The sequence below is a fragment of the Hemibagrus wyckioides genome, linkage group LG13, assembly GCF_019097595.1.
Source record: "Hemibagrus wyckioides isolate EC202008001 linkage group LG13, SWU_Hwy_1.0, whole genome shotgun sequence".
Classification (NCBI taxonomy): domain Eukaryota; kingdom Metazoa; phylum Chordata; class Actinopteri; order Siluriformes; family Bagridae; genus Hemibagrus; species Hemibagrus wyckioides.
This window is the reverse complement of record NC_080722.1, coordinates 11,617,158-11,642,801: the sequence shown is the minus strand read 5'-3', so window position 1 is coordinate 11,642,801 and position 25,644 is coordinate 11,617,158. Positions and strand designations below refer to the sequence as shown.

General features: G+C 36.1%; 3 protein-coding genes across 3 annotated transcripts; all 3 read left to right on the top strand.

The window, feature by feature from the left end:
- Nucleotides 1–213: 213 nt before the first annotated feature.
- LOC131363222 (GTPase IMAP family member 8-like) lies at nt 214–16,886 on the top strand. The gene is made up of 7 exons (XM_058405543.1): nt 214–251; nt 574–625; nt 1,986–2,645; nt 3,294–4,043; nt 15,033–15,746; nt 16,172–16,259; nt 16,361–16,886. The coding sequence occupies exons 2-7, from the start codon at nt 592–594 to the stop codon at nt 16,506–16,508; spliced, it is 2,394 nt and encodes a 797-aa protein (XP_058261526.1). The 5' UTR covers nt 214–251; nt 574–591; the 3' UTR covers nt 16,509–16,886.
- On the top strand, nt 11,270–14,727 carry LOC131363223 (GTPase IMAP family member 4-like). Its single transcript, XM_058405544.1, has 3 exons — nt 11,270–12,248; nt 13,094–13,747; nt 14,632–14,727. Exons 1-3 carry the CDS (start codon nt 12,215–12,217, stop codon nt 14,670–14,672), a joined length of 729 nt encoding a protein of 242 aa, XP_058261527.1. The 5' UTR covers nt 11,270–12,214; the 3' UTR covers nt 14,673–14,727.
- Nucleotides 16,887–17,692: 806 nt separating the features above from the next.
- On the top strand, nt 17,693–25,367 carry LOC131363960 (GTPase IMAP family member 8-like). The gene is made up of 7 exons (XM_058406964.1): nt 17,693–17,774; nt 19,785–19,836; nt 20,533–21,186; nt 21,654–22,376; nt 22,873–23,586; nt 24,012–24,108; nt 24,289–25,367. Exons 2-7 carry the CDS (start codon nt 19,803–19,805, stop codon nt 24,293–24,295), a joined length of 2,229 nt encoding a protein of 742 aa, XP_058262947.1. The 5' UTR covers nt 17,693–17,774; nt 19,785–19,802; the 3' UTR covers nt 24,296–25,367.
- Nucleotides 25,368–25,644: the final 277 nt, after the last annotated feature.

Below are 25,644 nucleotides of genomic sequence, written 5' to 3'. Positions count from 1 at the left end.
GTGAGTGGTGTGCTCCTCTTTCACACTTCCACATTCTTAGTTGTTTTGTTTGGTAACTTCATCAGTCATAGTTCTCATTAATGGAGTCTCATCAACACTATTTTTGTGTACTGAGGAGTTTTCTTTCGTTTTCTTAAATCACAATGTAGTCCATCCAGTTATCTGAATGCACACAAGGTTCTGTTTTTGTACACTGTTCATTTCTCACTGTGGTGTATGGGGAGTGGTTTGGTCGTGCAGCTCAGATACAGGTAAAGTAAAAAGCCTTTTTTCCTCACTTTCTTTAGTTTAATAGGCCAAATATTAAACACGGTGTAGAATAAAAGAGCTTAATGTTTGGTCTGGGTGTTTTTCTATTTTAAAATGTACCTTTTATGACCCCAGCATGGGCAAAAATGCAACTGTTCCTACAGAGACTCAACTGTTCCTGCCCCCCCTCTCTCTCTGTGTCCATCTCTCCTCCATTTTTTTTCTTTTTTTTTTTAATCATGTGTATTGATTGATAAAAGTACATGATGCAATACATTAAAACAGTCCTGACTGCTTGTTTGTCAAGTGTTGACATATTTCTAGGTTGCGGCAACACGGAGGATGGCTTCAATTGGAGACCCACCCCAAGAATCAGGTGAATTTCATAGATTATTTGTGAACTATTGGTCAATTGTTGTTTCTCTGATCATGTAACAAAAGCAAATATAGCAAAACAGCATTGTTTCTTAATATCAGTGCTAACATGGATTTACTAAATATTGTATACCACTGAACTACACAATATTGCCCATTATTATTTGAAGGAGAAATCAATATAGTTTGAAAAATGATTTACAGATAAATCTAAAGGTTGTAATTGCAGAAACATTCACGCTTGTTTCCGGTGAAATCCCCTAAATACGTTTTGTCATTTGATCTAATTGCACCTGATACTTGAAGATGCAAATGAGGAATGTTGCAAAGTTTGTTAGACAACATGCATTACTTTATATATCAAGATCAAGCAGCTAAGACAACAAGTCCAGGACAAGTTCAGACACGGAAAGTCGAAGGTGAGAAAATCAAAAAGGTACAGACAAAGAGAATCAAAGGTACAGACATGAGTGCAAAATAATACACCCTCTTTTAATTATACTGTAACATAAATAACAATTCTGTAGCCCTCACAAACCTTCTATAAACAAACCAAACAAAGCAAAAATTAAACCAACATTCAGAGACCGGGTCAAAAAATAAAATGCACACCCTTCTTACTACCACAATCATGAAAGTAATTAACAGCTAGGTTTTATTAATGAAAGGCACAAGATTAGTTAATCATCAAAAACTGAGTACCTCTATAAAAGCAGTCAAGAAAAAAGGACATCAGTCATGATGTCAGAGTAATTGTTACACTCTAAAATGGGCTCAAATCTAGTCTTTGGGGGTGTTTTTAAGCAGACTGGAGTATGTCCTCTTATAATTGCAGCTGCATTTCACTCCATTAATTCCCCCTTTAATTTTCCCTGGTTCTAATGAAAAACATGATGGTGCCACTACCAGATTTCACTGCAGGGATGATAATTGAGAGATGGACTGCGTTGAGATTCAGCCACACTTAATGCTTTTGAATCTTGCCCAATGATTTGATCTTGGTCTCTTTACAGTAAACAACACATCTTCACTGATTACCTATTATATGAAATATGACATTCTGAAACAATATTTTTGATTCTTTTCATTATAACTTTGTAAAATGACTAGAGAGAATACTACTAAGAGAGCATGAGTTTGCAATAAAATACTGACAGAGGAATATGCATATTTATCACTGGTTATTTAAATAAATCTGTTGAATTCCGGGTGAGTTGAATACTAGCTAGTATATATTGTTCTGTTTAGATGCTGTAACACAAGGATGTGTTTTTCATTGTTTTGTGATTAGAGTGACCGAAAAAATGCACTAGTTTGACACAAGGTTACATAACTGACTAGAAATTTCACATCTCTCTCAGATCTGAGGATTATCATCATTGGACCCAGTGAGGTTGATGTGGCTTCAATTGGAAACATCATCCTTGGGAGAGAGGTGTTTGGATCTCAGAGTAGCAAGTGCATAAAGAGGGATGGAGAGATAGCTGGTAGAAAATTAACAGTGGTAGTCACACCTAATCGATGGTCCAGACTTCTACTGCTTGACAATTCAGAGCGCGATAAGCAAGAGCTAATGCTCAGCATGCTTCTGTGTGATCCTGGACCTCATGCCATCCTTCTAGCCATTGGTGAGGAGGAGGTCACAAAGGATATGGCTATCTCAATGGAGGAACACACAGAGCTTCTTGGCCAGGAAGTTTGGGATCATACAATATTATTATACTCTTCTGACAACCAGCAAGAAAAATGTGTAAAGGGATCAGGAGCAGCTTTCAAGAGGATTACAAATAAATGTGGACACAGATATCATGTTCTCAGCAACACAGACCATGGTGACAGAATTCAGGTCACAGAGCTACTGAAGAGGATAGATGAGATGCTACAGAAAAATAAAGGCAAACACTGTGAGATACACAGGAAGATCTACCTTGTACAGAAATGGAGGGAAGCTGAAGATAATCGAGCAGAACAAAGACTACTAATGACTCAGAATCACAGAAAGATGCTGAGATCAAAAATGGGTCAGTAGAATATTATATCTTTATTAAATTTGTCATTTAAAACTGTTGTTGTAAATAAGACATATAAATCATACATCCTGTTTGTAGGATATACTGTAAGATTTGAAGGGTATTTATTTATTTATTTTAAATCCCTATTCTGGTAGAACAAAGCATCTTTAAACTGCTTTAAAACATGGGGTATGCTTTTCATAGGAACTAGCTAATAGGATGCCGCTCAATAATTTGCAACTCTAAAGATGTGTGCTGTGTTGAGTTTCTCTAGTAAGGGTTGTTTTATGGGAAGGGTGTGCAAGTGTAATTGTACTGCCACAGTGTAACTGTACTCGTTCTCTGGAATCAGTACAAAAACAAAGCCTACAGCACATGTTAGCTTACTAAAGTTGTCTAGAGAGATAAGGATTTGTATTATTATATCTCTTACAGTAAAAACAAATTGCACTGGAGCTTTAATGTAAAATAAATAGCCAGCTGTTTTTTTTGTTGCTTATGTCAGTGTTTCCATATCATTTTAGAAAATGATCTAATGCAGAGAAACAAGAGTAATAATTAGCTTTATTAATAATTATTTTGATCATTATTTTATCAAGATAATTTAATCAGTAATTAACTTGATTATTAATCCATTTTGCTCTTTATTTTTTATAGGAAGCACAAGCCACAGTTCAGGGGTCAGAGTTTTGCTAACAGGCTATCAGTTTTCTGGAAAGAGCTCAACAGGAAACACAATCCTGGAACAGGAAGCATTTGTGACATTTCCCAAAAGGAGGATGTCAAAGTGTGTAAAAAGTGAAGGAGTTGTTCAAGGAAGGCATGTTACTGTAGTGGATATTCCAGGACTATGGAGAATTCACCCAGTCAAGTACACTACTGAGCTTTGCCAGCAGGAAATGATGCTTAGCGTAACTCAGTGTCCACCAGGCCCCCACATTGTGCTTGTGCTTGTCCGTTTAGACATTTCGTTCACTGAAAATAGCAAGAGGACAATTGAGGGACACTTTCAGCTTTTTGGTGAGAATGTTTGGAGATACACCATGGTGCTGTTCACATGTGGGGACTCTCTGGGAGAAACAACGATTGAGCAGTTTATTGAGAGTGAAGGGGAAGCTCTCCAGTGGCTAGTGAAGAAATGTAACAACATGTACCATGTGTTCAACAACAACAAGAAGGACGATCGCTCTCAGGTTTCTGAACTGCTTGAAAAGATTGATGAGGTTGTTGCTAGTAATGGTGGTGGCCATTTTGAAATGGATCAGATGATTTTGCAGGAGGTTCAAGAGAAGAGGAAGATGGCAGAAGACAAAGCTAAAAAGAGGAGACTGAAGGCACAAGAGGAGAAAAGAGGAGCAACTGGTTCAGAATCTAAAAAAGCTAACAAAAGTGCCATGCATGTGGCAGGTAATTTTCTTTTGTAAATCTGGCAAATTCTGTAAATTTGTTTAACATTTATTCATCCACTTTACTAAAACTTTACCTACATTTACTAAATGATTGATAAATGAGTCCCAATGCTACAAATATACGCAGTGAAGGGATTGAAAAGAGGTGAGAATTCAGTTTAATTATTACAGAATCATCAGTAGAGAGGATTTTCATAGAACTTTCTAAATTCTAAACATGACACATTGTGGGTTTTTTAAGGTTATTTACATAATGAGAAAATAAGGAGAGGCTGATGAATGCCTGGCTGTTTATATCTTGTATAGCTTAAGTGAAAACAGGAAAGAAGCACAGGTTGTCTACAATGGTAAATGTAACTACTTTCCTGAACCTGATTATTTTTTTTATTAGTCAAGTTCCCTTTATTTTTATCACAATATTATTCTCCTTTAACCCGTTGTGTTACCTAAATGCACTGAGAAATCATTTCTGAATATTTCTGTTTGCTTACAGGAACCTCGTCTAGTGATCCTGAGGTCAACATTGTGCTAATTGGTTATAGAAGAGCTGGAAAGACCACAGTTGGAAACATTGTTAGGCAAAAACAGTTTTTCCAGACAAAAGACTTTTCAGAGTGAGCAGCAGCATGGACTAGTAGCAGGAAGACAGGTTGTTGTAGTAGACACTCCAGGCTGGGACTGGGACCATAATTTGGAGGTAACGCCTGAGCTTGACTGGCAGATAGTAGAGAGTGTTCATACTCATTGTTCCAAAGATGCACCTGTTGTTTTCCTTCTGGTTGTGCGAGCAGCTTTTCCCTTCAAAGAAGTAAACAAACGCATTACTGAAGAATATCTGCAACTTCTTGGTGACTCTGTCTGGAATCACACCATAGTGCTGTTCACCACTGGAGGCTGGATGGAAGACATAGACATAGAACTGCACATTGAGAGTGAAGGGGATGCGCTGCAGTGGCTTGTAGAAAAATGTGGAAACAGGTACCATGTTTTGGACACTAAAGGGAAGAAAGAAGACGTGCAAGTCCCTGAGCTGATGAGAATGATCGAACAAGTAGTGGCAAATAACAAGAGCTGTCCTTTTCAGTTAGACAAAGAAATCTGTGAGAGATTTATGATGTTGCAAGGCAGCATGCACATCCTTCAGCCTAGCAGTAAGTGTTTTTTGTTTTGTTTTGTTTTTTTAAATACTTAATTTTTATCAAGAAAACTAAAATAAAGATGTATCATTATATACTACAGGATTGAGTTTATCCTAACCAAATGACTAGTTTTAACTGGCTTAGTATATGTACTTTTTCCATTAAGTTTCAGAAGCATTATCGATTTGGACTGATTAATGCTTATTATGGAAAGTCTTTTTCAACAGTGGATGATGATGATTGCTATTATGATGATGATGATAAGAGCTCTGGCTTTGGCTCAGCACCATGTCTACAGCTTGGAACTTCATCCACTTCACTGTTAAGGTAGGCAAACTAATAAATAGAATGTGTTCAGACACCTAAATTATACACATTTCAATGTTATCTGACTAAAGCTGATGTTTGCTTCAAATATAAATCAACAGTGTAGGTCGCACTCAACAAATTCACTTTAATAAGAGCAGAACTCTGGGAGACCTGTCTGACCCTGACACCAGTTTGAAATCTATAACAGAATCAGCAGAAGACAAGAAGCTGAAAATCAAGACACTGAAATATACATTAACAGGGAAAGGACTAGAGATAGCATCACTCACAAATACAAAGTAAATGCACTGGATATGAACTGATGTAATTTTATCATGTGTAATTTGATCCAGTAACAGATTATTAAGTAGGAAATGCAACAACTAATGATGAACTATCAGCAACAAGAAGTAATAAAAATGTACCAGCTTGCAGAACATCAGCATATTTTACTTGGTATTATATAATAGTCGATTTGGCTTTTACTATATGTGTGATAAAATGATTTGAGTAAGTAATGTTAAAAAAAAAAAAGTGTATGTTTTGATGTTTATACTGTATGCATACATCAGGAACGTTATGATGGATGGCATAGTCTGTATACTTTTCTTATTATCTGTGAAGAATAAATGGCAAAACTTTTGTAATACTGATTTATACCTTGTTATATAGTTGTAAAGCATAGAAACCTTTAAAGCATGTACTCAGAATTCATACAGAGTTACTTGTTATAAATCCTACGCCAACAGAGAGGGATATGATACAGGAAATAGGGCTTGTTTGTACCACACTTGAAAAGTATTATTATTATTATTTATTATTATTATTATTATTATCTTCACATATGATTCCTCTTGTACTTTAGTAATGAGGGAATGTAAATTTTGTAAAATATCTTAATTGAATAATAAAGTAAACTTTTGCAGACAAAATATGTTTTCTGATTTAGTAGATCATACATTTAGGAAACTGCCAATGCATTCTAAACATGATTTGTAATAAGGAAAATCCACTATTCATCTGCAGTCATTTTGATTTTACTGTAATGTATGCGGGTAACTGTTCTATTTGAGATACAAACCAAATACATGACATTACTGTGTGATGGTGAGGAGAGATCTACAGTCCACTACTACTTAGGACTAGTGTGAGTATTTTTATGTGTCTAACACACTGCTTATTCACTGTCCAAATTAATATATCAATCTTTAAACATTCATCTACATTGTGCCACCATAGTTTACAGAATGAATAATAAACATGGAAACATGGCCATGTGGGAACGTGGGCTTTATAAAAGTTAGATAAGCTCATGTATCACAAAACATTTTCTCCCATGTCTCTATTATTTAACTGTGTGTGCATGTGTGTGTGTATTATGCTGCTCTGCTGAAAAAAGGGCATATGTGGACATTTCCATAAGAATCACTCACACATACAAAGTAAATGCACTGGATATGAACTAATGTAATTTTATCATGTGTAATTGGATCCAGTGACAAATGATTAAGTAGGAAATGCAACAACTAATGATAAACTATCAGCAAAAACAAGTAATAAATGTACCAGCTTGCAGAACATCAGTGTATTTTACTTGGTATTATATAAAAGTCTATTTGGCTTTTATTATATGTGCAATAAAATGATTTGAGTAAGTAATGTTAAAAGTGGATGAAAACTATTTCAGCAGTAAACTATATATAAAACATCTCTGATGCACGCACAATTTATTTAATTGACAACATCATAAGAGACTGGCCACACCTTCTTCTTAAGTGTCACAAATGTGATAAATGTCTCCATGTCAGGCTGAAAAGCAGTAGTGGGATCATTATAGCTTTCAGGCTGGATGGAAATAGATTTTCAAAGACCAGTGTAGATCAATAAATTGCAGTATGCTGACAGCTGTGTGCCTGTGGCGCACATCCCAGAAGACCTGTAAACCATCCTTTCCATGTCTGTGAAGGCCTACAGCAGATTGGGCTTGTCAGGCAATGCTACCAAAACTGAGCTGACAAGCCTGTGAAGGTGCAGTCCACCACCCACTATTCCTGTTTCATCCTTTAAATTCTTCAGTAGTTTTCTCACTGAGGGCTGCAACATCAACCACGAAATCCACAACCAGATTAAACAAGCCTGTCCAGCCTTCATCTACCTACCAATGTTACCATCTATAAAGCTGTATTACTATTGTCCTAGACAGCTACAGAGCCTGGGTCACATTCAGCCGACATCTAGGGTTGCTAGAGCACTTTCATATAAGTTGCCTGCATGGAATCTTGAGGATCATGTGGTGTAAATATGTACAACATTGTGCTCACTAGAATAGACTGCAAGGCAACTGAACACTGAATCAGTGAACACCAATTGTGTTGGTTGTTATCGGAATGCCTCAAGATCACATGCCATGGCAAGTCCTATATGGACAGCTTTATCTGGGCCTCCGTTCCACAGGGGTTCTAAAGGAGTGGTAAGCTAAAAACTTCACTTAGGACATGTTAAGTCAACCCCTCATGACTGCTGTTAACTGTACCATTTGGAGCTCTGCCATATAGTAATAGTGTATATGGAATTGGAGAGAAATATGAAGATACTTCAAAACTAATAGAGCCATGCCTGCTCCCTCTAACCCTGACTTTACATACTTGCCCAACATCCAAGTTTGTGGTTCATAAAGTTTGTGGATCACAGATTGGACTTCATAGCCATCAAAGAACAAGCCATTAATAAGGGAAATGTCATAATTGGATACGATAGACTAAAAACTAAAAACTGTGTTTTTCACCATTCTCATTTACATGGTTTGTCAGATGCAGCTGATATCAGAAGTTAAATGGAAGGTAAGGTAAATGGAAAAGACTGTGACCTCTTTACAGTGAGATTTTTTTCTACCACTCTTCCACTATTTTCCCATGCCCCTGCTGCACTGTTCCATATATTAATGTGTGAAATAAAGAGGACAAGAACATAAAGAGGAAGCAGGATTCTGACAGCTCAATACAGAAGCTAGGAAAACTGCAGCATTTCTAAAGATGTTCACCAAACCTGATGCAGTAACTGTGTCCTTTGACAACAAGCTGTTATGTTCTCACTTGGGTTTTTAAAGGATGAAGGTGAAATGGAAATCAGTCGTTCTTAACAGGCTCAGCATTTTTGTGTGATTTGTGTGTCATTTAAATTCCCTCTAGGTGTAAATTATTAATTTGCTTTAATCATGATGTAGTGTTATTCACATGTTCACTGGTATATGTAAAGTAGTGTTCATTTATTGAGTAAATATGAGCTAATCCTGCTATTAACCACTATAACCTCAGATGAAAAATGGTCCTATATATTGAATAATACCAAATACTAGTTAGCAATTGGATTTTTCACAAAGTGAACACAGCTTCACTGTAATAGAATAATTTAGCATTTATCTTTGACTATAGTATGAAAAAATAGATTGCTATAGCTGCATACAAGTCCAAATGTGTATGCCTGTGTATTTATGTTCTGTTAAAACAATAATCATATTCTATGGTATGATCACAGGTATTCAATTGAAACATTAAATAGCCCAATAGTACACAGCTAGCATGTTCACACATTTCAGTCAGTAATTCACACCCCATGTGTTCAGACCATGCCACATCACCCTGACAAATTTTGAGCCTGTATTTTGAGAAATATGCAGACAGTCGACTTTGTACCAACTGTACTATAGTCCAAACTCATGCTTCAGTCCAAAGCTCAGGCTCTTGTATTGAAACACTACTACAGCACTATTGTAGATATGCAATTACATACACATATTGTATGCCTTGTAGCAACATTCACACACCCTTTTATTAATTACACTCACCATATAAAGATTTTGTAGTTATTATATTTATTACTGACTTTAGCCTGTAAGACTGTTTGACACCTTCCTTCATCCCTGTCTGTGTTGTAGGTAGAAATGAACGAGCAATAACACTCATGTCTGTTGCACTAGAATGAATGCTGTGTTGGAGGCCTGCATAAAAGACAGGCTGCTGTTAGTATATTTATATCTACCTTGTCACCGATATAATAATTGAAGCTGAGAGACGGTGTAGCTATAAGACATACTAATAAATGAGTGAAGGGTGTGTATAAAGCTAAAGGGAAAAGGGGGAAAGTTTCTCTTTTAGACATTTATGAATATTTTGCAGTGTAGAAAAAGATGGAACATGTGGTGCATCTTACATTCTTTTTTAGCTGAACTTTATAAGTGTACAAATGTGCTGATGTGAGTGCACTGGAAAGGGAAATTGTAAAATGATGTAAATTACTGTAATTTTCTTTGTTTGATTTTTGTGCTTTCCAGATTTTTTTTTTTTTTTTTTTCATCATTCCACTACATGTTCATGTAGCAGACGTCAAGCTGCAATTACAGTTTCCTGAACTTGAATAGAGAATTCGTAATAATAATATTGGATTAACACAGTGACCACATCACACCTGCATACTGTTTTGGCTTTAAATTGCTCACCATTATTTTACTTGTGTAAACACTTTATTAGGATTTTGTTGCAGTAAATGTACACTAGAGTCTGAATTTTTACAGATGTAATAATGTACTAATGATACTGCCGCATGTCACGCACAGCCTGACCTTCATGCCAGCACAAATTCCCCTGTTGTTGTTGTACAGGTGCTGAGAAGTGTGGGTGTGACTGAGTAACTAGTGAGGGTGTGGTGTGAGAGACAGAATTTAATTAAATATTGTTGAATTGGAGGTGAATTAAATCTCCTTGCTCAGATCCTGCAGTAATATCTACAGTGTATAATGCCTTCGCTTTCATGTTTCAAAGTTTATATAATGAAATATAATAGTATGCAGTTTTACTATTTTTGGGAATGTATAAAATAATATCAGAGAATAAACAGTGAAAAATATGCAGTAAATTCTGGGATACTCTTATTTTTTAATAAATATCAGCAAACCTGTATGTAGATGTGTAGTTGTTTGATAAGGTGAGGGTTAGATTACACATTAAACACATTGGGATTGTTTTGGGGTTTATATTTTTTTAATTTACCAAAAAAAAAAAAAAAAAAGACCTGACATTTCCTCATTCTCAGTTGTTTTGTTGAATATGTCGGTATTTGGTACGTGTTTCAGCTTTTATTTTTATCTTATAGAGTGCACCGGCGTTTTCTTTCGTTTTCTTAAATCACATTGTAGTCCATCCAGCTTTCTGAACACACACAAGATTCTGTTTTTGTACATTTCTCACTGTCGTGTGTGTGTGGAGTGTTTCGGTCCTACAGCTCAGATACAGGTAAAAAAAAAAAAGACTTTATAACTTGTTTTCTTAGTTTAATCGACCAAATATACTGTGATAAAAACAGCTTGTTTGGTGTGTGTGATTGTCTGCTTTAAAATGTAGCTTGAATGATACTAGTATAGGGGGAAATGCAACTTTTCCTATAGAGGCTCTAAACCAGACCTGGGCATTTTACGGCCCATCTGGCCCTTTGGACGTCCCTGTCCGGCCCGCGTTAAGTCAGTCATGAACATAAATGAAGAAGTATTTATGCTGTGCACGCAATACAACTGTGTTGCTTTTATTTTGAAAAACCTGGAGTTTTATTATTTATTATTTATGGACGTGCGTCTCTGAACAGTAACAGGTGATGCTGGCACGTTAATGCCCCTAAAAATGTCAGCTCCCGTTACAAAAAGAAAAGTTGATTCCGAATGCCGCGTTTTCAACAAGACATGGACTGCAAAATATTTATTTACAGAAATCAAAGGTAAAGCCGTGTGCTTAGTTTGTGGTACACAGGTCACTGTGTTCAAAGATTACGATCTGAATCGCCACTGCGTGACCAAACACGAAGAGAAATACAAGAACTTGTCTGATGAAGAGCGCGCAAAGGAGCCGGAGGCTGTGCTGGACACGGTGCAAACCCGACACGGACTTTTTACAGAACTTCCCACACCCAGAGATGCAGCTGTCAAGACAAGTTATGTCATATTTCACAAAATCGCTAGAAAAAGTAAACCGTTTTCTGACGGAGAGTTTATTAAGGAGTGTATGGTGGACTCTGATATGCCCAGAGAAAAAGGGAGCATTTGAGAACGTGCCCCTCTCCCCACGCACTGTAACGAGAAGGGTTGAGGACATCGCGGGAAATCTGGAGCTTCAGCTGAGGAACAGAGTGGTCAACTTTGACCATTTTTCACTGGCTCTGGGATTGAGCAGTTGCTTATCTTTAACTAATGCAAAACATCTTTTCAGTATTTGTGAAGATTAACAAGTTAAAAATAAAATAAAACAGTGATGCAATGATTGTTTTTGTTTTAATCTGTTTATTAATTCTATAGGATTATTTTCCTCTTTGACCTACACAACAATTCATGAATTTACATAAATATTTACAGAATATCCTTATTATTCTGATTACCAGTAGCAGCTAATCAAAATATATAATTTATTGCTTTTTAGATTTTGATTAGCTTTTAGACTTTTTAAATTAATATTGGGTAGAATTAAGTACAAGTTATCCTTGGTTCAGCCCTTCAGGCCCCCTGTAGAAATTAATTGCCCAGCCATGCTCTAAACCTCTAATAACATCTGGTTACATCATATATCAGCTGTACAACATTTGTGTGTGTGTGTGTGTGTGTAATGCTATATTTTTGTCTGTTTGTTTTATAGAAATCTATTTGTCCTGTCTACTTGTTTGCCCAGCTCTAAATTTTCAGAGGATGGCTTCAATTGGAGACCCATCTCAAGAATCAGGTGAATTTCACAGATTGTTCTGAACTATTGGTCAATTGTCATTGTTTCTCTGGTCATGTGTGGAAAGCAAATAGCATATTATTTAGAATTGGTGCTTAACATTACCTGTGCTTTCCATAATTATACAGCCCCCGTGAAATTTAATGTAATGATGCCACCTGGAACTGAAATAGATTTACTTGGGATTTTATTGATCTACACAAAATAGCCCATATGATTTGAAAATATAGTTTGCATCTAAAAGCTAAAATCTAAAAGTTACAGAAATATTCGTCCGTGTTTCTGTTATAACCCCTTAAAAGGCTTTAATGGATTTGATATTCAGTCACAGTCTGTATGATGTCCATATTTGTGCAGTTACTGTGCCACGTGATCTCACTATAAATATCACAAAGCAGCTAACCAAACCAGTCCAGGACAGTTCTGAAGTACAGACCTATGAATTTCAGAAAAAAGCAACAGAACTGTTACAAGAAAATACCCTCCTTTCATTAACATATGATTTTATTTATCAGCACCTAAATGATGTGTGGCCCTCACCAACCTCTATAAACAAACAGCTAACTGCAAATGAAAACAGTTGGATGATCAATAGGAACTGCTTGATATAATTGGTTAATTAGACACCTGACTCTGGTCCTACAAAATTGAATAATTTTTATATATATTTTTGAAAACATTCCTACTTTACATCTTTTCTTTACACCTGCCTAAAACTTTTGCACAGTACAGTATTCTGTAGCACAAAGAAGTGATTTCATTGTTTTGTCATTAGAGTGACAGACCAAATGCACTAGTTTCACACAAGATTACATAACTGACTAGAAATTTCACATCTCTCTCAGATCTGAGGATTATCATCATTGGACCCAGTGAGGTTGATGTGGCTTCAATTGGAAACATCATCCTTGGGAGAGAGGTGTTTGGATCTCAGAGTAGCAAGTGCATAAAGAGGGATGGAGAGATAGCTGGTAGAAAATTAACAGTGGTAGTCACACCTAATCGATGGTCCAGACTTCCACTGCTTGACAATTCAGAGTGCGATAAGCAAGAGCTAATGCTCAGCATGCTTCTGTGTGATCCTGGACCTCATGCCATCCTTCTAGCCATTGGTGAGGTCACAAAGGATATGGCTGTCTCAGTGGAGGAACACATGGAGCTTCTTGGCCAGGAAGTTTGGGATCATACAATATTATTATACTCTTCTGACAACCAGCAAGAAAAATGTGTAAAGGAATCAGGAGCAGCTTTCGAGAGGATTACAAATAAATGTGGACACAGATATCATGTTCTCAGCAACACAGACCATGGTGACAGAATTCAGGTCACAGAGCTACTGAAGAGGATAGATGAGATGCTACAGAAAAACAAAGGCAAACACTGTGAGATACACAGGAAGATCTACCTTGTACAGAAATGGAGGGAAGCTGAAGATAATCGAGCAGAACAAAGACTACTAATGACTCAGAATCACAGAAAGATGCTGAGATCAAAAATGGGTAAGTAGAATATTATATCTTTGTTAAAATTCTCATTTAAAACTGTTGGTAAATCAGACATATAAATCATACATCCTGTCTGTAGGATATAAGATTTGGAGGTTAACAAGTTGAAGGGTGTGCAAGTGTAATTATACTGCCACAGTGTAACTGTACTCATTCTCTGGAATCAGCACAAAAACAAAGCACATGTTAGCTTACTAAAGTTGACTAGACAGATAAAACATGTATTATTATCAGTTACAGTAAAAATAAATTGCACTGGAGCTTTAATGTAAAATAAATAGCCAGCTGTTAGCTTATGTCAGTGTTTCCATATCATTTGAGAAAATGTTCTAATGCAGAGAAACAAGAGTAATAATTTTCTTTATTAATAATTAATTAAATTATTATTTAATCAAGATAATTTAATCAGTAATAAACTTATTAATCCATTTTGCTCTTTATTTTTATTTTATTTTTAGAAAGCACAAGTCACAGTTCAGAGGTCAGAATTTTGTTAACAGGTTATCAGTTTTCTGGAAAGAGCTCAACAGGAAACACAATCCTGGCACAGGAAGCATTTGTGACATTTCCCAAAAAGAGGACGTCAAAATGTGTAAAAAGTGAAGGAGTTGTTCAAGGAAGGCATGTTACTGTAGTGGATATTCCAGGCCGATGGAGAATTCACCCAGTTGAGTACACTACTGAGCTTTGCAAGCAGGACATAGTGCTTAGTGTAACTCAGTGTCCACCAGGCCCCCACATTGTGCTTGTGCTTGTCCGTTTAGACACTTCATTCACTGAAATGAACTGAATTGAACTGAATGAATCATCAAAAGATTGATGAGGTTGTCGCTAGTAATGGTGGTGGCCATTTTGAAATGGATCAGATGATTTTGCAGGAGGTTCAAGAGAAGAGGAAGATGGCAGAAGACAAAGCTAAAAAGAGGGGACTGAAGACACAAGAGGAGAAAAGAGGAGCAACTAGTTCAGAATCTGAGAAAGGTAACAAAACTGCAATGCATGTGACATGACACATTGTGGGTTTTTTAATGGTATTTAGATAAAGTAAAAAAGAGAGGCTGATGAATGCCTGGCTGTTTATATCTTGTATAGCTTAAGTGAAAACAGGAAAGAAACACAGGTTGTCTACAATGGTAAATGTAACTACTTTCCTGAACCTGATTTTTTTTTTTAAGTCAAGTTCTTGATCTTTATCACATAATATTATTCTCCTTTAACCTGCTGTGTGTTACCTAAATGCATCGAGAAATCATTTCTGTATATTTCTGTTTGCTTACAGGAACCTCGTCTAGTGATCCTGAGGTCAACATTGTGCTAATTGGTTATAGAAGAGCTGGAAAGACCACAGTTGGAAACATTATGTTAGGCAAAAACAGTTTTTCCAGACGAAAGACTTTTCATAGTGAGCAGCAGCATGGACTAGTAGCAGGAAGACAGGTTGTTGTAGTAGACACTCCAGGCTGGGACTGGGACCATAATTTGGAGGTAACGCCTGAGCTTGACTGGCAGATAGTAGAGAGTGTTCATACTCATTGTTCCAAAGATGCACCTGTTGTTTTCCTTCTGGTTGTGCGAGCAGCTTTTCCCTTCAAAGAAGTAAACAAACTCATTACTGAAGAATATCTGCAACTTCTTGGTGACTCTGTCTGGAATCACACCATAGTGCTGTTCACCACTGGAGGCTGGATGGAAGACATAGACATAGAACTGCACATTGAGAGTGAAGGGGATGCGCTGCAGTGGCTTGTAGAAAAATGTGGGAACAGGTACCATGTTTTGGACACTAAAGAGAAGAAAGAAGACGTGCAAGTCCCTGAGCTGATGAGAAAGATAGAACAAGTAGTGGCAAAAAACAAGAGCTGTCCTTTTGAGTTAGACAAAGAAATCTGTGAGAGATTTGAGAGGAAATCTTCTTCTGTCAGCAATCAGCCCTCACAAAGGATGTTACAAGTCAGAGAGGAATATGGCAGCATGGTCTGGCCTCTACCTAACAGTAATTTTTCTTTTTTTAAAGTATCATTTTTATCAAGGAAACTAAAATAATGATGGCAGTGTTATACTACAGTGCTGATTTTTTCCTAGCAAAATGAATAGTTTTAATTGTTATTTATTAACATTTTCTTTGCTCCTGAATTTGACAAAAAATCACAACAAACAGACAGTCATCAACTCTGGGAGCCAAAGGGCTAAAGATTTGTGTTTTAAATAAATTAGAAAGCTAAACCCTAACATGGCTCCACAGGACAGGCTGTATCCCCTACGAAGTATTTTAGTGTAATGTATAATGGCATATATTGAATACATCTATTTAATAATAAAACATTAATCAATCATTCTGCTGTTTTGCCTAAATTAAAAATATCATTTTGGACTCAGATTTTCTAACACTTATTAATGAAACTCTGTCTGATTCAACAGTGCATGATGGTTCTTATGATGATGATGATGATGATAAGAGCTCTGGCTTTGGCTCAGCTCTATCTCTGCAGCCTTCTCCATCATCAAGGTAGGCAAAATAATAAACATAGACAAATGTTCAGACATAAATGATACACATTCAATGGTATCTGACTAAAAGTGATATTTGCTTCAAATATAAACCAACAGGGGTGAGTCACTCAACAACTTCAGTAAGAGCAGAACTCTGAGAGACCTGTCTATTCCCATACACTCAAAATCAGACCCTGACTCCAGTCTGAAATCTGTAAGAGAATCAACAGAAGACAAGAGGCTGAAAACTGAGACACTGAAATAATCATAAAAAAAGAATGAAATATTTTTAAAATGTAATATTTAAAAAAGTGTGTTTTGATGTTTTATGCAGTACAGTATGTATACATCAGGAATTTTATTATGGATTACATCGTCTGTATACTTTTCTTATTATTTTATTCCATAGTATAAGGTATTATTTAACTGAAGAATGAATGTTAGTAAACTTTTGTAATACTAAAGTCGTTATTTTTTGCCTGTTCTATATTTGTAAAACAGTAAAACCTATAAGTATATATACAGTATGTATGTATACAAGTAAGTACTCAGAATTTATAGAGGTACTTGTTATGAAACCTACATGTCTTGATATTTTTGTGACCAACAGAGGGAGATATGCTACAGGAAATAGGGCTCTATTTTACCACAGTTGAAATGTGCTTTTATTATAATAATAATAATTATTATTTATTCATTATTATTATTATTATTATTATTATTATTATTATTATTATTATTATTATTATTATTATTACATGCACATATGTTTCCTCTTGTAGCAATGAGAGAATGTAAATTTTGTCAAATATCTTACTTGTATAATAAAGTAAACTTTGGCAGACAGAATATGTTTTCTGATTTAGTAGGTTATGCAGTTAGGAAACTGCCAAACCATTCTGAACATAATATGACAAATCCACTATTCATCTGCAGTCATTTTGGTTTTATATATGCAGGCGATTCTGTTTAAAGGTCAAATGCCCTCATGGTGATGTGATGCAAATATTGTGGTAGTGTGGTAGGTAGAAGTTGCATGCTTGCTTCTCGCTTACAGCCTGCTTCTGCTGGCTAGCCTTTGTGGCGACCTGGGAAGCAGTTTTTGCACAAATCTCCCCTTGGGAGTAAACACACTCTCCTTAACCAAGACTCCTGCCCACTGCAGCTACACACAGTAACATGGTTGGGAATCTCAGAGCTGCAGTGGTCCCCAAAGGTTGTTGTTTGTGGCCTGCAGCTTCTCTTATTTTTAAGTATCAGCAAACTTGTGTGTAGATGTGTATGTATTTGATGTGATGAGAGGTTGATTACACATTAGATTTTTGTGGAGTTTGTATTTTTTTCTTAATCTACCAAAGGAATCCAAGGCAAAAAAGCACCATTCTCAGTTGTTTCGTTTGTCACATGACTCAACTACTTTCGTTTTCTCACACAGTAGTCCATCCAGTTTTTCCTGAATGTTGTGTTTATACTCTCTTCATTTCTCACTGCTGTGTGTGAGGAGAGGTTGCATCCTACAGCTCAGATACAGGTAAAATAATGTTGTATAATTTTTTTTTACTTGCTTTCTTGCTTTCTTTTGTTTAATAGACCAAATATACATATATTCAAAATGTGATTGAAGGGACGTCACTTTTATCTCTCGGTCATGGCTTCAGGTGCATACATGTAGAGAGTGTAATGGTGGAGGATGTCCTCCTGAAAATCAGAGAAAGAGTTAAATTTGAACAGATCCCTTTTGTTTCTCTGATGAATAAAGCAGTATTAGTTTTTGAAAAGGCGAACACCTTGTTAATCAGCTCTTAGTGAGTGGAATTATAATAAATTACAATGTAAGTAAAGAGATATTATTGAAAACTTTCCACGAACTCTTAAGATCGTGATAATAGCTAGTTCTTTTAAAATAATATAAATAGGCTTTAAACACCTAAAATTAAATAATGTCATGTCTTTAAATGACAAGTATTCATGTCCTCAACTCAAAACCTGAAAACATCTTTGAGATCTCCTCCTGTCTGAAGCATAGAGGGAGAACTTGGTGTATGTTTGACAGGGGAGAACAGCAATATATTACAGGGCAGTTTTTTCTTTTTTTCTTTTTCTTTTTAATAATCAGTAGCTGAGTACACCACCTGGATTTTTTTTTTTTTTTTTTTTACAGAGACCCAGGACTCAATTTGTCTTTTTCTGTTCACCAATTTGAACTCAGTACCACTCAAATTTTCCACAGAGGGTGAGGCATCAACAGACACTCAAGGAGTATAAACACATAACAAGCTTTTATTTACCAGAAAACATAACTTTAAAAATAGTGAACATATTAAAAGGAATGATTCGTGGAAAAGGTGCAGTCCATAAGCAGTCTATAAGCAGTCTGTGTATGATGTCTTTCTGGCCAGCAGCAATAGTCCTGGTTCAGTCCCAACTCAACAGGTACACCCAAACCACCTCACCACTGGAATGGATCAAATACTAAAAACAGTATTCACAATATGAGTACTGTTGAAATCCCTCGTTGTAACAACCCTCAGTCATCGTCGTGCTCACTGCACCTCAGCTCACTTGTACTCCCGGTAACTCGTCTGCTCAGCTCACGCCGGTTTGTCTGTTGTCGCCACCACTGTGGCACTCTCGCTCGGCAGTCTGGAACTCTCATGCTGGCATCCTCTCACCCATATGCTCCTTTAGCCATCCCTCGTCTTCTTCACCAGACAGCCTCTGACAGGCAAACAGGCAAAGGTGTTTTGTTTTTCATTAGCTAAAGTCAGACTTGAATATGCATACTGTGAGTTTGTGGGGAAACTGCCAGTGTTTATACATACTTGGAGCATAAAGAGATTGTAGTGTGTGCTTTACAAAGAAAATGAGGAGTTACTCTTGAATTTAAAATCGTGTGCCATGTTATATTTTATTGAGGAGAAGGGTTTACCACATTTATTTATTTATCTTATTTTCTTGTTAACATATAAATAATTATTGTTGTTTGACTTTTTATATCAGTGGTTTAGTATAAGTTTTGTCTTAGCTTTCTGACTGACCCAATAAAGGTGGTTTTTACTCAAACTCAAAACTCCCTCTCTCTTTCTCTCTCCTGCTTGTTCTCTCTCTCTCTTTCCCCCTCTTTTTATGCATAAAACGCTATATTTTTGTCACCTTTTTTCTTTTTTCTTAATCATGTTTTTTTTTTTTTTTAATTGAAAACGTGATCAAAACAATCCTGACTGCTTGGTTGTGTCTATTTCTCTCTTTCCCTCCTTTTCTCTCCCTCCCCCTCTCTACATATAAAAAGCTATATTTTTGTCTCCTTTTTTCTTTTTTCTTAATCATGTTTTTTTATTTAATTGAAGACGTGATCGTGTACATTAAAACAATCCTGACTGCTTGTTTGTGTCTGTTTCTCTCTTTCCCTCCTTCTCTCTCCCTCCTCCTCTCTACATATAAAAAACAATATTTTTGTCTCCTTTTTTCTTTTTTTTTCATTAAAACAGTCTTGAGTGCTTTTTTGCCCAGCTCTAAATTTGGAGTGTGAACATATTTCTAGGTTGTGACAGCACGAAGAATGGCTTCAATTGGAGACCCACTTCAAGAATCAGGTGAATTTCACAGATTATTCGTCTGCACAAAATATGATTTAAAGGAAAAATTGCATTTCAGTCAGATTTAGTTGCTTGGTGTCCAAATGTAATGAGAAAAACTTTCATGTGATCTAAATATAAAAGGACCTGTTCTTGAAAGAGGAATGTTGGAAATGTTAGACTACTAACGCATTATAGTTAAGCTCAAGCAGCTAACCAAACCCATCCAGGACAGTTCTGAAATTCAGATATAGAAAATTTGAGAAAAACCAAAGAAAAAAGAATCAAAAGTATAATTGTGGGTACAAGAAAGTACACCATCCTTCAATTATAATTATAATTATAACATGAACATAATTTTTAATAATGCACCTAAATTTTTAATAAGGCACCTAAATAACAATTCTGTGGCCCTCACCAACTTCTAAAAACAAAAAAGAAAAACGAAAACCAACATTCAAAGACCTTTTTCTTGCTGGCAGAAGCAAGAAAAAAATGCTGGCAGAAAGAATATGCATATTTATCATTAGTTATTTGAGTAAATCTGATTAATTTTTGGGGGGTTCAGTAGTTTTGCAAGTCATTATATATTGTTCTGTTTAGATGCTGTAACAAAAGCATGTGTTTATGTTTAGTTCATTGTATTGTCATTAGAATGACAGGCCAAATGACAAAAGATTACATAACTGACTAGAAATTTCACATCTCTCTCAGATCTGAGGATTATCATCATTGGACCCAGTGAGGTTGATGTGGCTTCAATTGGAAACATCATCCTTGGGAGAGAGGTGTTTGGATCTCAGAGTAGCAAGTGCATAAAGAGGGATGGAGAGATAGCTGGTAGAAAATTAACAGTGGTAGTCACACCTAATCGATGGTCCAGACTTCCACTGCTTGACAATTCAGAGTGCGATAAGCAAGAGCTAATGCTCAGCATGCTTCTGTGTGATCCTGGACCTCATGCCATCCTTCTAGCCATTGGTGAGGTCACAAAGGATATGGCTATCTCAGTGGAGGAACACATGGAGCTTCTTGGCCAGGAAGTTTGGGATCATACAATATTATTATACTCTTCTGACAACCAGCAAGAAAAATGTGTAAAGGAATCAGGAGCAGCTTTCGAGAGGATTACAGATAAATGTGGACACAGATATCATGTTCTCAGCAACACAGACCATGGTGACAGAATTCAGGTCACAGAGCTACTAAAGAAGATAGATGAGATGCTACAGAAAAACAAAGGCAAACACTGTGAGATACACAGGAAGATCTACCTTGTACAGAAATGGAGGGAAGCTGAAGATAAGCGAGCAGAACAAAGACTACTAATGACTCAGAAGCACAGAAAGATGCTGAGATCAAAAATGGGTAAGTAGAATATTATATCTTTGTTAAAATTCTCATTTAAAACTGTTGGTAAATCAGACATATAAATCATACATCCTGTCTGTAGGATATAAGATTTGGAGGTTAACAAGTTGAAGGGTGTGCAAGTGTAATTATACTGCCACAGTGTAACTGTACTCATTCTCTGGAATCAGCACAAAAACAAAGCACATGTTAGCTTACTAAAGTTGACTAGACAGATAAAACATGTTGTATTATTATCACTTACAGTAAAAATAAATTGCACTGGAGCTTTAATGTAAAATAAATAGCCAGCTGTTAGCTTATGTCAGTGTTTCCATATCATTTGAGAAAATGTTCTAATGCAGAGAAACAAGAGTAATAATTTTCTTTATTAATAATTAATTAAATTATTATTTAATCAAGATAATTTAATCAGTAATAAACTTATTAATCCATTTTGCTCTTTATTTTTATTTTATTTTTAGAAAGCACAAGTCACAGTTCAGAGGTCAGAATTTTGTTAACAGGTTATCAGTTTTCTGGAAAGAGCTCAACAGGAAACACAATCCTGGCACAGGAAGCATTTGTGACATTTCCCAAAAAGAGGACGTCAAAATGTGTAAAAAGTGAAGGAGTCATTCAAGGAAGGCATGTTACTGTAGTGGATATTCCAGGCCGATGGAGAATTCACCCAGTCGAGTACACTACTGAGCTTTGCAAGCAGGACATAGTGCTTAGTGTAACTCAGTGTCCACCAGGCCCCCACATTGTGCTTGTGCTTGTCCGTTTAGACACTTCATTCACTGAAAATAGCAAGAGGGCAATTGAGGGACACTTTCAGCTTTTTGGTGAGAATTTCTGGAGATACACCATGGTGCTGTTCACATGTGGGGACTTTCTGGGAGAAACAACGATTGAGCAGTTTATTGAGAGTGAAGGGGAAGCTCTCCAGTGGCTAGTGAAGAAATGTAACAACATGTACCATGTGTTCAACAACAACAACAAGGACGATCGCTCTCAGGTTTCTGAACTGCTTGAAAAGATTGATGAGGTTGTTGCTAGTAACGGTGGTGGCCATTTTGAAATGGATCAGATGATTTTGCAGGAGGTTCAAGAGAAGAGGAAGATTGCAGAAGACAAAGCTAAAAAGAGGAGACTGAAGACACAAGAGGAGAAAAGAGGAGCAACTGGTTCAAAATCTGAAAAAGGTAACAAAAGTGCAATGCATGTGGCAGATAATTTTCTTTTGTAAATCCGGCAAATTTTGTGAATTTTTTTGTTAACATTGATTCATCCACTTTACTAAAACTTTACTAACATTTACTTTAACTTTACTGAATGATGGATAAATGAGTCCCAATGCTACAAATGTTTGCAGTGAACGGATTAAAAAGAGGTGAGAATTCAGTAAATATACATTCAGTTTAATTATTAGAGAATCATCAGGGGAGAGGATTTTCATAGAACTTTCTAAATTCTAAAATTTAATGGCTGATGAATGCCTGGCTGTTTATATCTTGTCTAGCTTAAGTGAAAACAGGAAAGAAACACAGGTTTTCTACAATGGTAAATGTAACTATTTTCCTGAACCTGTTTTTTTTTTAGTTCAAGTTAACTTTATCACATAATATTATTCTCCAATAACTCGTTGTGTTACCTAAATGCATCGAGAAATCATTTCTGAATATTTCTGTTTGCTTACAGGAACCTCGTCTAGTGATCCTGAGGTCAACATTGTGCTAATTGGTTATAGAAGAGCTGGAAAGACCACAGTTGGAAACATTATGTTAGGCAAAAACAGTTTTTCCAGACAAAAGACTTTTCAGAGTGAGCAGCAGCATGGACTAGTAGCAGGAAGACAGGTTGTTGTAGTAGACACTCCAGGCTGGGACTGGGACCATAATTTGGAGGTAACGCCTGAGCTTGACTGGCAGATAGTAGAGAGTGTTCATACTCATTGTTCCAAAGATGCACCTGTTGTTTTCCTTCTGGTTGTGCGAGCAGCTTTTCCCTTCAGAGAGGTGAACAAACTCATTACTGAAGAATATCTGCAACTTCTTGGTGACTCTGTCTGGAATCACACCATAGTGCTGTTCACCACTGGAGGCTGGATGGAAGACATAGACATAGAACTGCACATTGAGAGTGAAGGGGATGCGCTGCAGTGGCTTGTAGAAAAATGTGGAAACAGGTACCATGTTTTGGACACTAAAGGGAAGAAAGAAGACGTGCAAGTCTCTGAGCTAATGAGAATGATCGAACACGTAGTGGCAAAAAACAAGAGCTGTCCTTTTGAGTTAGACAAAGAAATCTGTGAGAGATTTGAGAAGAAATCTTCCACTGTCAGCAATCAACCCTCACAAAGGATGTTACAAGTCAGAAGGGAATATGGCAGCATGGGCTTGGACCCACCAAACAGTAATTTTTTTTTTTTTTCAAGAACTAACAGACATTTGCAGTGGGATATTACATATTGTAATATATTGTTGATTTTGTCCTAACAAAATGAATAGTTTTAATTGTCTTATTCACTTTTTCCCTTCAAGTTTCATAAGCCAGAATTTGTCAAAAAAGCCACAAAAACAAGACCTTTGCATCATCCCTCAGTCCTGAAGGGCTACAGATTTGTGTTTCATATGTAGAATGTGTAAAATGTGAAAGAATGCTAAACCCTAAAATGGCCCTCCAGGACAGGGTGCATTTTAGAATAATGTTTAATTACTAAAATACTCAGAAATTAAATTTTAACAAATAAATCTATCATTCTGCTGTTTTGCCTAAATTAAAAATGTCATTTTGGATTCAGATTTCACTTATTAATGAAACTCTGTCTGATTCAACAGTGCATGATGGATATTATGATTATGATGATGATGATAAAAGCTCTGGCTTTGGCTCAGCTTCTCAGCTGTCTAGGACTTCATCTCGGTCATCATTAAGGTAGGCAAAATAACAAATAGAACATTTTCAGACACCTAAATTATACACATTTCGATGGTATCTGATTAAAGTTGATGTTTGCTTCAAATATAAACCAACAGGGGTAGATCATGCTCAATGACTTCATTTCAGTAAGAGCAGAACTCTGAGATCTGTCTATTCCCATACACTCAAAAGCAGACCCTGACACCAGTCTGAAATCTATAAGAGAATCAGCAGAAGACTAGAGGCTGAAACTGTGAAAGGACTAAAAGTAGCGTCACTCACAAATACAAAGTAAATGCACTGGATATGAACTGATGTATTTTTATCATGTGTAATTTGATCCAGTGGCAGATGATTAAGTAGGAAATGCAACATCTCATAATAAACTAAAGAAATAAATCTACCAGCTTGCAGAACATCAGCATATTTTACTCAGTAAAATATGTAATCATTTTGGCTTTCCTGTATATACAATAAAATAATTTGTGTGTAAATGTGAATGTGATAAAAATGTGATTGTATTAATATTTTAAACAGTATGTATGCTACATTACATAATCTGTATACTTTTCTTATTAGTTGTATTTCATAACCTCAATATAAGGTTTTATCTAAGTGAAGAATTAATGTTAGCAAATTTTATAATACTAAAGTCAGGATTTATACCTTATTTTATATTTAAAAGCAGAGAAACCTGGAAAGCATGTACTCAGAATTTATAGCGGTGTTTCTTATAAATCCTTCATGTCTTGATATGTTGTGACCAACAGAGGGAGACATGCTATAGGAAATAGGGCTCTATTTTATCCCAGTTGACATGTGCTATTATTATTATTATTATTATTATTATTATTATTATTATTATTATTATTATTAGTACTACCTGCATATGTGATTTTTCTTGTACTTTACCAATGAGAAAATGTAACTTTTGTCAAATTTCTTAATTGTATAATAAAGTAAACTTTGGCAGACAAAATATGTTTTCTGATTTAGTAGATCATATATTTACAAAATTGCATTATAAATAAAATTTGTAATATGACAAATCCACTATTCATCTGCAGTCATTTTGTTTTTATGTATGCGGGTGATGTATGTGAAGGTGGAACATACAATTTTGACTTGTATTCTAATGGATGGAAATGATAACTGTTCTGTTTGAAATGAAAACCAGTACATAACAAGACTGTCCAAAATAACTCTGTTTATTCACTGAACATATCAATCAATAAAAATTCATGGATATTACACCACCATTTTTTTTTTTTGCTTTATTGTGTTAATATTTCTACACGAAAATCCATTTGTATTGGCTGTCAACTAATGAATAATAAACATGGCCACGTGAAAACAGCGTGTGGTGTAGTTGTGTGAAGTCGCATACTTACTTCTCATTCACAGCCTGCTGCTGTTGGCTAGCCCTTGTGGTGAACTGGGAAGCAGCCTTTGCGCAAATCTCCCCTTGCCAGTACAGCCCTTCTCCTTCACTGAGACTCCTGACCCCTGCAGTCACACACAGTAACATTTCTCCAGGCTAACTTTGGTTCA

What these genes read in the sequence shown, in the direction of transcription:
- LOC131363223 (XM_058405544.1), top strand. Translation starts at nt 12,215, where the DNA reads ATGGCTTCAATTGGAGACCCATCTCAAGAATCAG. An exon ending in AGACCCATCTCAAGAATCAG is followed by an intron (nt 12,249 to 13,093) that starts GTGAATTTCACA and finishes CATCTCTCTCAG; the next exon opens with ATCTGAGGATTATCATCATT. An exon ending in GATGCTGAGATCAAAAATGG is followed by an intron (nt 13,748 to 14,631) that starts GTAAGTAGAATA and finishes ATGATTTTGCAG; the next exon opens with GAGGTTCAAGAGAAGAGGAA.
- LOC131363222 (XM_058405543.1), top strand. Translation starts at nt 592, where the DNA reads ATGGCTTCAATTGGAGACCCACCCCAAGAATCAG. An exon ending in AGACCCACCCCAAGAATCAG is followed by an intron (nt 626 to 1,985) that starts GTGAATTTCATA and finishes CATCTCTCTCAG; the next exon opens with ATCTGAGGATTATCATCATT. An exon ending in GATGCTGAGATCAAAAATGG is followed by an intron (nt 2,646 to 3,293) that starts GTCAGTAGAATA and finishes TATTTTTTATAG; the next exon opens with GAAGCACAAGCCACAGTTCA.
- LOC131363960 (XM_058406964.1), top strand. Translation starts at nt 19,803, where the DNA reads ATGGCTTCAATTGGAGACCCACTTCAAGAATCAG. An exon ending in GATGCTGAGATCAAAAATGG is followed by an intron (nt 21,187 to 21,653) that starts GTAAGTAGAATA and finishes TTTTATTTTTAG; the next exon opens with AAAGCACAAGTCACAGTTCA. An exon ending in GGGCTTGGACCCACCAAACA is followed by an intron (nt 23,587 to 24,011) that starts GTAATTTTTTTT and finishes CTGATTCAACAG; the next exon opens with TGCATGATGGATATTATGAT.